Below are 12,839 nucleotides of genomic sequence, written 5' to 3' on the forward strand. Positions count from 1 at the left end.
TTCTTCCCAATTTCCCACCTTAGACCTTGGGGAAATGCAGTGGGATGCCGAGACTTGCATCCGAGATGTCTCCCACATCACCATGCATCAAGTTCGGCTAGTGTGCCAGGACCAGGACTCCCCCGGACATGGCAACTTCTCCCCTTGGCAGCTGTTTTGCTGCTGGGGCCACCACCAGGAACGAGAGAGACCAGTCTATGAGGACAGCCCCTTCAAGCCTAGGAGCCGGGCTGGCCTGTGGGGTTGTGGGAGGCCATCCTGAGCTACCTTCTGGCTCTGCTCTGAAGAGTACTCGTTCAGCCAAGGAAGCAAGGTCCCTCGCTCTTGTCCATACCTCACCTGGGTATTCACAACCTAGGCATAGATATGGCGTCCTTAAGCCCCTCAGAGGGGGGAGCCTTCCCAGGTGGAACTGCCTGGGAACCTGTTCCTCGGGAAAGAGTGAAGCCCGGGACACTTGTCTCTTTGTGACTTCTTTAGGATGGTCCCAGCCAGCTTGGGGGTGCCTCTCCAACCCTCTCCTTGTTACTTCCTGGCCCCACAAGATCATGGAAGCCAGGAACCCATCACCCCTTAGTGCAGCATGTAGCCTGAGGCACAAGCTGTGTATGTTAAACCCGGTCCAGAGAAAGTGGGAATTTTCTCTCCCTCTCTCCCCAAAGGGAGAGGCTCTTCCTGTCTTTGTCTTTTTGACTGATAGGGAGATTTCCATCTGGCCCTGAGTGGTAGGGCTCCCCAAGAGGAGGCACAGGGCTGTCCGCTCTCTCCTCAGCCAAGAGAACGCTAGAGGCAAGGACAGAAAGCCAAATGCTACCTCAGAATCCAATCCCTCAACATCTCCTGGACCCAAACCTGCCGTCTGCTCTCCTCCCTTCAAAAGTGGTCTGTGGGACACAGCGGAAAGACTAGGTTGTAGCGCCAGGTCGGCCGTCGCTAGCATCGTGGCCTTCGTCACTCTCTGATAGCTCTTGTAAAATGGAGACGGTAATCCCTGCCTCTTGAGCAGAGAGCTGTTGGGAGGAAAGTGCTTTGTAGACCATGAAGCTATAAAAGAAATGAGAGCTGCCATCCCTCCTCAGAACCAGCGCCCCTCAGCCTGGGGGCATCAGGCAGAGCCCAAGGGATCCGGACCACAGAGAGCCCACAGCTCAAGCCAAGCACAGGGCACTTTATTTACAGACGCTTTTTATGCACTGATTGATAGTGTTCAGATGTGTTTCTCTCTCTGTGGAAGTGCTGTGCCTTCCTGCTAGACTATGAGCTCTTGGAGGGTAGGGGCTCCAGCTTGCTCATCTTCATCCCAACACGATACTCTAGCTCTAAGCATTTTTCCCTTCTATAAAATGGGAAGGTGATGTGCCTTCCCTATCTCATAGGTTGTGAGGTGCTTTTTTTGTTGAGTAGTTTAAGTCATAGCCAACTCTTTGTGACCCCATTTGGGAGCTTTCTTGGCCAACATACTGGAGTGGGCTTCCATTTCCTCCTCCAGGTCATTTTGTAGATGAGGAAACTGAGGCAAATAGGGTTAAGCGTCTTGCCCAGGGTCACACAGCTAATAAGTGTCTGAAGCCAACTTTGAAGTCTTGAAGATGAGCCTTCCAAGCCTAGCACTCTCTATCCACTTCGCCACCCAGCCCTGTTGTGAGGAAGGCACTCAGTAAGTCCTTAAGGAGATAGCAATGTGAGTTGTAGCTTTTATTATTGTTAGATGATAAATAGATGTCTGTTGAATGAATGGAGACACAAGAGTAAATACATGGAGTATAGAAACATGCTGCAGGTGATGTGGGTTCAGGGCCAGACAGGACAGAAAAGGGTCCATTTCTCTTGAATTGAGCCATACCGAATGTGCCTTTGCACCACCTGTTGTCTTGCAAGTACCTCCCTGCAGCCCTCTCACCAACTTTCCTGCCTCCCATCCCCCTTTCTCCAAATTTCTACCTCTTGCTCCAGGAACTTATTATCCATTATTACAGCCATTGCTTCTGAAAAGGAAATCCATCGACTGCCCCTTGTTCCCCTAACCAGCCTTGTACCTTCCTACAACAGAACATCCATCCTTCCATGGCTACAACTCCCTTACTTGTGATGTCTTCCCCCCCCCCCCCACTCCCCATTGAATGGAAGCTCTTGGAGAACATGTCTCCTGTCTCACTTTTGTATTTGTATCCTCACTGTTCAACACCACCATGCCTTACACATAGTGCTTAATAAATACTTTTTTAGTCATTTATTCATTCATTTTTTTCCAATGCAGTAAAGATCTGAGGTAATGGACTAAAGGAAGCTGGGGGATTAGGAAGAGACTCTAAAGTTCAAGAAATCAGGGGCAATAATTTTTCAGGTACAGATTAAATGAAGGGAAAGTAGGGAGGGATCTACTGTCAAGGAGAGTAAGTGACTGGGCACTCTCCACAGGGAAAAGCATTGCTGTGAGGATCAAATAATATTTGTAAATCACAGCACAGTGCTTGACACATAGATGCTATAAAGACGTATTCTTCCCCTTTCCCACCTGAAATTTACGTCAGGAAAATCTCCCATTATAGCCAAGGTAGCCTTTTTGTCTCATTTCCCATTAGGATTCTCAGCTTCTTCCCTACTTCCTGGAACCTGTAAAGAAACACTCATGTTATAGTTTAAAATACATTTACTGCATAGTTAGGAAAGTAAGACATAAAAAGCTGTTCATTCCTCAAATAAAGGACCGGCCATCCCTCTGAACTAAAACAAATGGAAGTCATGGTTAGAAGAGAGTTTTTGGTGGTTCCCTTCATGTCAGTCATGTGGGGGATCCATTTTTTTTTCACCACACTTCCTCCCAACAATTCAACAGTGGAGTTAGGATAAGGAGCTATCTTGAATTTCTCTTTGGATTCTCTATACAGCAGTGGAGAAGTATCTGTACTTCTCTATCTAGACTTGTGTCTTGTTTCTAGGTTCTAGTCTATTCATCCTCTTCCCAATATCTCCATGGTGATCTTCCTCAAGGGTCAATCATCAGCCCTCCCCTTGTCTTTACACTGTATTTAATATAGCAGGGGCTAGAGAAATAAGTTTAAAGAAAACAGTAGGTATTAAATTTATTGGCTTGTAGATGATTTTATTACCAATTCCAAAGGAAAAGCCTCTGAATGGAAACAAGTAGCCTCTTACCAAAGGTCCAATGCCAACAACAGTTGGGCGCAGGTGATGTAGATCTGGGAAGATTTAAATAAATGCAATGACCATCCATGTTATGCCTCTTTCTCCTCCTGATCAATTTTTAGAAACCTTCTCATTGCTCTGGCACTCCAGTCAGAGGAGCAGAACTGTGGAAGGATTGATAGGGTTATTCTGGAAATTGGTACAACTTGATACTCAAATGGATCTGTGATCCCATTGATTTGGAAATTCTCAAAGCAAATTGAACATATTGACACCTGCCTAACCTGTGTGAGATGTCCTTGTCCTCACCAAAACTTCACCTCAAGGGTCCACCCAATGTGCTGGAGGACTTTCTCAATTTCTTCCAACATTATAAAGTTGTCCATTTGTCCATTCCTTGCTCTTTCCACATGACCAGGCCAGTTCCTCTTCCTATCACATAGTTCTTGCCAAACATCTTTTCCCACTGTTCTTTAAAGTTATTCATGTTAGAGCCTGCCCACACCCACCATTTATTTCTTCATTATTGCCCCCTGTGTGATATTAAGTTGTAATTTTTTGGGAGGAATTGCATTCCATGTTTCGCTGCCACTTATTAATACCAGAAGAATGTTATCATTGAAAAGATGAGCCTTTGTGTTGTGGTCATCAAAGGAACATTCCAGAGAAGCTATCAAGCTCTCTCTCTCCTATTTATCTTGGCTCAACTTGCTCTGCATTTGTACTGTATATACTAGATTAATATATCACTGGACAAGTCAAAATGGTGTTTATCTAAATGAATGCATATTGAAACTGAAACAATAGCAATTCTTCATCCACTTGGTCTTCTTTGTGTAGCTGAATGGGCCAAACTCTTTTGAATGATGGCAATTTTTTTTATTAGTGTTCTACATGAAATCAGCAGTGTCCTCTGCAAAGAGGAACATCTGAAGTACCTTACCACATGTAAGAAATCCCTTTTTGAACTAAGCTTTGTGGCAAAGCTCCTTTATCACAATGGTGAATACCTTTGGTGAGTATACATCTTTCCTGTTTCATGACTTACCTGATGTTTATTGGTGTGACAGAGGCTGCACATAAGAAAAGTGCCAGTTGTTATCCTTTATACTTGAAGACCAAAAAAGACACAGATGATGTCTTTTGACTCAAATATAAATTGAATTTAAGTGAGGCAGAGATGCACAAAGTTTTTGGCCTCATTTTCTTTTCTAGAGCCATCAAAGTTCAGTGGCAAGAGAAAAGTCAAGATGACTCATAATGGCTTGGGATGCAGTGGATGGCCTTGGCTTCTTTGATGTCTAACCAAACTCTAAGTGCTCCATGGCACCTGCTTTTTCTGCCTTTATGCCTATTGGAACAAATTGTTCTCATCTGTTTCTTCTACCAGGAGAAGTCTTCACCTGCCTGATGTTATTATTGGAAGGTGATTGAATGGGGTTATTTTTGTTAAATCTTCTATGGCTGTAATGGTGAAACTTTTAGAACTTTTTAGACACCATGTGCCATCTCTCCCCACCAAGAGTGAATGCCGTGCTGCCATTCCCACCTTACCTACAGGGGTGGGAGAAAGGGAGGGGAGTGGCCTGGGCACTTTGCTTAGGCATTCTTTCTTTGGGCTACTGGGCAGAGGGGTGGGGGGGAGGGTGCAGTGGAGAGGGGTAAAGGACCAGTTCTGCCCAAGTCCCTCTGCTTTCCTTTTTTTTTAACCCTTACCTTCCACCTTAGAATCAACACTATGTGTTGGTTCCAAGGCAGGAGAGTAGTAAGGGCTAGGCAATGGGGATTAAGTGACTTGACTAACCTCACACAGCTAGAAAGTATCTGAGGCCAAATTTGAACCTAGGACCTCCCTCCCATCTCTAGACCTGGCTCTCAATCCACTGAGACATCTAGCTGCTCTCTCCCTCTGCCTTTCTAGTAACTAACTCTGGCAGGCTATGGTGTGTATGCCCACAGAGAGGTCTCAGTGTGCTGTCTTTGGCACATGTGCCATAGGTTCACCATCATGGTTCTAGGGAATCTTGAATGATTTTGATATATGGGAAACGTTTTATTGTAAAAAAGCCTATGAAGTATTATTTTACTGAATCAATTGCTTTCTAATAATCAGCAAACAAGTACAGTGGAATTTATATCCTTTCCATCTTTCAGGTAACTGTAAAATGATAAAGCTATAGTCCATTATTGAATAACACTTACAAGAGCTTGCTTGCTTCCTACTAGTTACCTCATTGAGGAGCCCTTGGTTTGTATTTGGATGACTTTCATAAATATTTGAGTAGTTACTGATGTACTCTGGCTGCCATTTTTCAGTTGAAACAACCTAATTCAGAATTATTTAAGTAAATAATTGAAAATAAAAATGGGAAGCAGATAATATAAATAACATCTATACCAATTATAATAATTTCATCCTTTTAAAATAATGTAATTTTTCTTTTGAAAATAAATGTTATTGATCTTTTATTTTTATATCACTGAAATTTTTCCCTGTACCTCTTGCCCTCTCCATCCTATATAATAAAGATCTTTTTAAAAAGAAAAAGGAAAAAGAGGACAAAGAGAGGTGGGAAATCAATCAATATACTGAGAAATTCTGACAATGTATGCAATTTTCCACACTCTGCAAAGGAATAAGGGGAGACATCTTCTCATATTTCTTCTTTTGGGTCTATCCAGTTCTTTGTAGTTTTGCAACATTCATTTTCTATTGTTTTGTAGTAGTAGTTTTTTCCATTTACTAATCAACCTAAGCTAATGGCTATAATGAGATCAAAAAAGTCCAGAAAGCATCTTAGTCATCCAACATGCCTCACTTGCCAGAGATAGCTGGGTTATAGTAGAAATTCATTTTTAAAATCTTACCAAGAAGAATTATAGATTATTATAAGTATCATTTAATCAGAAAGCTGAGGGAATCAATACAGAGTAAAACCAGTTTAAGAAAACAATGTCAAGATATCCAACTTAGTGGCCATTTCAAGGACATTCAAGGGTGAAAATGGAAACTATAAATAGAAGAACAATGGAAAAGACTTGCAACAATTATTTTAACACATTTTTTTTCTCCATCAAAGACAATGAAACCACCACTCGGTTCCTACCACTGAATTCCTTGATATCTTTGTAAAATAACTGGAAATGACAGTAAAGACAGTAAGATATCCAGATTGGACCAAGTAGGTGTCTATGCTAGATGTAAGACAATTGTGAGGCCAGGAAGAACTGGATTCAAGACCTGCTTCTCCTATATATTGTTATTGTAAAAGATATTCTAATTATGCAATTTTGGTCCATATTCATTTTTTATGCCTCTATATAATGTTTATTTTCTGCATGTAACCTTATTAGATTATCGGTATTGTAATGATGTTATAATCATAATGAATTTGATAGTAAGAAATGATTCCAATGATTACACAATTGTATATGAGAATCAGTAACCAATAATTATAGTATACTATATACTATATATATAGTATTTAGTATATATATATAATATAGTATTTATATACTATATAACATATAGTATATAAAATTGATAATAGAATTTCCTGTAGATATCTTTGCCAAGGGAGTATGCACATGCCTTTAGCATTTTGGAATGTATCCAGGAGTTTATAAGGCAGCAAAGTCATACTATCTCATTTGCTCTGAAGATGCCAAATAACCTCATTATTACCATGAATGGAATGGAAGGATACAAGATATGCTGAGATCTGACCTTCCTGCCAAGAAAAACTCAAACCTTATCAAGAAGGTATCCAGCCTTCAGGGAAGGACCTGGTCTTCATAAGAAAAACCCCACTTGGCAGACCTTCTTGCCAAGAGGGTACCATGTTTTCAAAGGAAAAAAAAAACCCAGGCTTCTTGCCAAGAAAGACCATCCTGGGCAGACCTTCTCTAAATTGAATTCATATAATCTAGCTCAGATATAAATACCACCTCATTTCAGAGCTCAGGGTCTCAGGCTATATTAGGGACACTTGAAGGCCACAGATTAATGTAAAACTGGGTTGCAATAAAAATTCAGTTTAGTTCAGAAGTTCGTTCCCAGTAGTTTTTCCTTTATACCTGAGCAAGTCAGGTCACCCTTCAGTGTCCCTGGCAGTTTTCTGAGGTTCCAAGTTTCAAAAGATGGTGACTGATCTGCATTGAAGAGAAAGTTGCTCAACATGATCTCCTTACATTAATGAAATCCCAGGTCTGGTCAACACATACACAAACATACATGAACTAATTTAGTGACTTAGAATTTGAATATGTATCCTTCACCCACCAGGCTTCTCATTCATATTCTTTTTTTAAACCCTTACCTTCCATCTTAGAATCATTACTATGTATTGGTTCCAAGGCAGAAGAGTGGTAAGGGCTAGGCAATGAGGGTTAAGTGACTGGACCAGGGTCACAAGCTAGAAAGTATCTGAGGTCAGATTTGAACCCAGGACCTCCTGACTCTAGGTCTGGCTCTTGATCCACTAGTTGCTCCATATTCATGGTCTTTTGTTCATCTTCCCTAGAGGATCTATCCCATGTGCTAAAGGTCTTCTTTCTTTGGCTCTTTTAATAGGCAATCGCTATAATCCTAGGACTTGTTGTTGTCCTTGCCATGTGATTTGCCTGCCTCCCTTTCTAGTCATGCATGTCCTTGGTGATGTCATAGTATTCTATGAAATGCAGAATTTTCTGACCTAACTCATCCTTTTGTATTTGAAAAACAAACCAGAATTCCTTGTGGCCATTTTGTCTGAATAGTATCTCTTAGAGAGTGGGTGAGAAAACCAAAATTATGCCACTTGAAACATAAGAGGATATCATAGAATCATAGATGTTGAGATGAGAGGGAATTTAGAAGTCATCTAGGGGGCAGCTGGGTGGCTCAGTGGATTGAGAGTCAGGCCTAGAGATGAGAGGTCCTAAATTCAAATCTGGCCTCAGACACTTCCTAGCTGTGTGACCCTGGGCAAGTCACTTAACCCCCATTGCCTAGCCTTTATCACTCTTCTGCCTTGGAACCAATACATAGTATTAATTCTAAGACAGAAGGTAAGGGTTTATTAAAAAAAAGTCATCTAGTCCACTCTTAATTTTACAGATGAGGAAAATGAGGCCCAGGAAGTTAACAATCATCAGCATTCATGATGATACTAATTATGTGCCAGGCCCTGTGCTAGGCACTGGGATGCAAAGATAAAAGTGAAACTATTCCTGCCATTGGAGTTTGCCTTCTAAGCAGATAGACAATATGCATACATTATTATCCACAAAAGACATGCAAAGCTCATGAACTAAACTTGGAATTAAAAGAGATGGAGTTGAGGCAACTAGGTCTGGAGTCAGGAGGACCTGGGTTCAAATCTGACCTTAGATCGTTTCTAACAGCATAACCCTGGGCAAGTCACTTAACTCCCATTGCCTAGCTCTTATTGATTTTTCTACATTAGAAGGTTAGGGTTAAAAAGGAGTGGAGTCACTAGTCAAGTTGAATCACCTAGCATTTATTAAGAATTCAATCAACTAAGGACCTACTATGTGCCAGTCACTGGGCTAAGCAGAAGGGATACAAAAAGAGGTAAAAGATAGGTACCACTGTCAATGAGGCTACCGTCTACTGGAATGGGTGAACTAAAAAAAGAACCACACCATAAAGAGTTATTATGGTGACAGGGAAACTCAAGACACAAACACAGATGAGAATGACTTCATCTATAAGCAATACCTCAATGAAAAATACAACTTGAATACAAATCTGATAAGAATTCCTAAAAGAGTTAAAGAAGTGTTTTTTTTTTCTTAAAACTTATTTTCTGTCTTAGATTCAATACTGCGTGGTGGTTTCAAGGCAGAAGAATGCTAAAAGCAAGGCAATGGGGCTTAAGTGACTTTGCTTAGGGTCACACAGCTAGAAGTGTTTGAGGCCAGATTTGAATCTAGGACCTTCTGTCTCTAGATCTGGCTCTCAATCCACTGAGTCACCTAGCTGCCTGCTGTGGGGTGGGCCAGCCTCCCACAGGGAATGGGTCTTGGAGGCGGGATGGTGTCAGCAGAATGATGGATGGGACATAGCTTTCTATTCAACCTGCAGCACAGGTTACACAGGATAAACTGTTCTGCCTTGGCTGAGGCTTAGCTTTATTTTATACCCTCATGATCACATATCTACTTGGCACACAATTTCATTCTCACATACATGTTTCCACAGAACCTAACAACAGATGTGAAGCCTAAGGAGACAGTCAACAAAACATTGTTGCTAAGTGCAGGGTCAGAGGGTAGAATCAACATGACACAGATTTGTCAGAAGTTTTTATGCCTATAAAAGAGGGTCCTATCTAAGTGGGTATATAAGAAACCTTAGGTTTAATTTTGTAAGTTGGACCTCCTGGTAATATTCTGGAAGGACAGAGTGGGACATCTGTATTAACTCTGCAAGCATGTTGTTCTTATCTATTTTTCCTGGGGCTAAGTAAGAATAAAGATCATAGTAATTCCAATAATAAGGGGATGCTAATAAGGAAAGTCACTTAGGGGGGGTTTCAATGGATGTTATGGGGGATGCAATCCCTGGTTTCCACATGTAACTATGTCAAACAGCGTGATCTTTGATGGCTCCTGGCAGCTGTCCCCAAGAAAGAGTATTTTTTAAATGTCCCATTATTAAATTTTATTAATGGAAGAAAGTATTTTTAAAAATAACTTTAAAAATAAAATTAGAGCACTAGAGGAAAAGATTGGAAAAGAAGCAAGAGCTAGAGAAAGATATGAAAAGAGGAATGATATCTTGGAAAAAGAGCCACAAAACCTTATTAAAAAAACCCAACAACTTTAAAATTAGAGTTAGTCAAATAGAAGCTAATGATTCCATGAGATATTGAGATATGGTTATAGAGCAATGTGTTTAAAAACCTATCTGGAGGTTTTAGTGGGTTGCAAGCCCATTGATGTCAGTGTGACTGTTGACTCAAACTCAAAAGGTAAGATCATTTTGGGTTGCTTCAAGAGGAGCATGGCTTCTAGGAAGAGAGAGGTTCTGCCTCTGCCCTGATTACATTTCATCTAGTCTGAGCACCATAGTTTAAAAACACTGATAAACTGGAAAAAAATCCAAAAGGGAGCAAGCACAAGGTTAGAGGGCCTTGAGTCCATGTCATATGAAGGAAGACCTGTGGACATTTAGCCTGGAGAAGAAAAGATAAAAGGGGTGGCATGATAGCTGTGTACAAGTGTTTAGAAGGTTGTTCTGTTTGATCTCAGAGGGCAGAATTAGGAGCTTTGGACAGAGGTTTGCAAATGGGCAATTTAAGGTTTGATGTTAGGAAAAAAACTTCCCAACTTCTATGACATAGAGGGAGGAGGTTCCAAATGAGTGAGAATAAAGGGCCTAAGTCTAGGCATTAGTGAGAAACTGCAGGATCATCAGGCTCCCATACAGCGCACAAAGTGAGTGCAGAGCACAGGGATCCCAAGTAAGTTGGGCTTTATCTTCTGAGAACCACAGTCCACATTCCTCCAACAGTTCACGGGTGCGGATCGACATATCACTTTGGCCCTGGACCAAGGACACCAGCTCTGAAGGGTAGGAGAAAGTCGTCTCCTCGGTCTGATCAAAGTTTTTCTTCAGAATTTCCTCCACCTATTAGGAAACAGGATCAGACTGAATCCAGGATCTTTGGGGAAAAGCTTGAGATACTTTTCTAGTCTGAGTGTTTCAAAAGCCCCTTTGAAATACTAGAATCCTGAACGATGTTAAGAGGCTTGCTGGACAACAGGCACAATGGGTAAGAAATCCTCTGAGGTTAGAACTCACTCCATGTAGTTCTGAATACCTTGGCAGAGAAGGGGACAGGTATTATATATATATATATATATACATACATATGTATATATATATATACATATTTTATATTGATATATATGATATAAATTGGTATATATAATATAATCTATAACCACATAATTGAAACTAACCCATTCTAGATTGCTCCCATGTCCGCATTTCTTATTAATTCTCTAGACTGTCCATTCCAAGGGTTCTAGGAAGGAGCAATTGCCTGGCTTACTTCTGGGAGTTAAGTAGTTTTTCTTACCAGTTGTATCTCCTGGGACATGATCTTTTCCTTTTCCTCTTTCTCCAGAGACTGGATCTTGATCAGGGCCTGATGCTGGACATCACTGAGGGCTAGGAACAAATCAATAGTCCATCAGTCAAGTCTTTCTTAAATGCCTTACTATGGGCTAAACGGTATGCTAGGTGATGGAGATAGCAAGACGAAAAGGGAACAGTCTGAGTTCTCAAGTAGATTATATTATGTGAGAGGGTCATAGTATATATGGTCAACCTTAGAACCAAACAAGCAACAATAACGTTATTCTGATAAACCAATCTGGCACACAGCTCTGCAGCAAAGATGCTTATTGCCATTGAGAGAGAGAAGTCACACAGACATAAGTGAGGGTTGGATAAACCAAGCCCAAGGAGGAGCTGAAGATGACGGCTTTTACAGTGTTTCAAGAAAAAGCAGAGGGAGTTTATAGAGTGAGCAATGTGGGAAAACTTCTCTCCAGCACAAGACATTGACTGTCAACCATTTGGAATGTAAACCAAGATTTTCTTGGCTAACGTGTGCCTTGCAGTTATCTGCAGGGACTTGCTGACCTTTAAATGTTCTTGAGCAGAACTTCCAAAGCATGTCACTGATTTATTAGAGTAATCCTAAGGTTCCAGGGCAATTATAAACAACACAAAAGCCACTAGAAATTTGCTAATCCTTGACAATATACAAGTAACTCTATGTAACAGAGGACATAGAAAGTAAATACAAAGTTGTCTGTTGGGGAGACAAATAGTTATGGGGCCCAGGGTAGGCCTCATGTAGGAGGTGGTATTGGAACTCAGCTCTGAAGAAAGTTCTAAAGGTTCTAAAAGGGTTCTAAAAAGAGGAGTTGAGGACGTAGGTACTTTCTAGGCTTTGTAAAGGCATGAAGACAGAAATGATGCTGTATACAAGACACAGCAAATGGCCTGGTTTAAATTGAGTGTAGAATGTGGAAAAGAACAATAATGGATAATAAACCTGGTGTCAAAAGACTTTAAAATGCTTAGAGGGGAAAGCTAAAAATCAGCTAAGCAGAGAGAGCAGTGGGCCTGGAATTAAGAAAACCCAGAGTTCAAATCCAGCCTCAGTCATTAGCTGTATGGCCTTAGGCAAATCACTTAATTTAGTTATTTTTTATTTTGGCCCAAGTTTCTTCAATTGTAGAATGGAGATAATAATAGCACCAGAGTTGTTATGAGGATCAAATGAGATAATATTTATAAAGTTCTTGGCATTTAATGGGTGCTATATAAATGCTAATTATGATGATGCTGATGCTGAGAGATAGAGCAGAACCACAGGAACTTCTTTTAAGTTGCGTGGCTAGACCTGTGTTTTGGGAAGATTACTTTGGCATCTATGGGGAGCATGTATTAAGGGAGAGATGATGCAGGAAAACCAACTAGATGATTCTTGCCACAATGATGAGGGCCTGAACTACCCAGTGGCTATGGGAATGGTGAGAAGAGGAGAGATATTAGAGGGAGAATTGACAAGATTTGATAATGATAAGACAAAGTAGATGTGGGTGAGGGAAGAATGGAAGATTATTTTCAGTTTTTGAAACTGGATGTCAAAGTAAAGTGATGAAGA

The 12,839-nt window shown here is 40.9% G+C and overlaps 2 protein-coding genes across 9 annotated transcripts in view; one reads left to right on the forward strand and one right to left on the reverse strand.

Moving 5' to 3' along the window:
* MROH6 (maestro heat like repeat family member 6) overlaps positions 1–12,839 on the forward strand; it is a 29,548-nt gene that overhangs the window by 12,993 nt on the left and 3,716 nt on the right. For 5 of the 7 annotated variants that reach the window (XM_056822929.1, XM_016432072.2, XM_056822928.1 and 2 more), the window contains one exon: positions 24–2,233. The exons of 1 other annotated variant lie outside the window; for it this stretch is intronic. In XM_056822929.1, coding sequence (XP_056678907.1) covers positions 24–262 — 239 coding nt within the window. In that variant the 3' untranslated portion in view covers positions 263–2,233. Of the gene's footprint in view, positions 1–23; positions 2,234–4,362; positions 4,797–12,839 lie in introns of those variants that run through there. One more of the 7 variants, XM_056822930.1, reaches the window with a different exon arrangement.
* Positions 8,628–12,839, reverse strand: part of GSDMD (gasdermin D) — a 39,757-nt gene continuing 35,545 nt past the window's right edge. For both annotated transcript variants that reach the window (XM_007488835.3, XM_007488836.3), the window contains 2 exons: positions 11,238–11,329; positions 8,628–10,783 (listed from right to left, as the gene is read on the reverse strand). In XM_007488835.3, coding sequence (XP_007488897.1) covers positions 10,538–10,783; positions 11,238–11,329 — 338 coding nt within the window. In that variant the 3' untranslated portion in view covers positions 8,628–10,537. The remainder of the gene's footprint in view (positions 10,784–11,237; positions 11,330–12,839) is intronic.

The sequence above is a fragment of the Monodelphis domestica genome, chromosome 3 (genome assembly GCF_027887165.1).
Source record: "Monodelphis domestica isolate mMonDom1 chromosome 3, mMonDom1.pri, whole genome shotgun sequence".
Lineage (NCBI taxonomy): Eukaryota > Metazoa > Chordata > Mammalia > Didelphimorphia > Didelphidae > Monodelphis > Monodelphis domestica.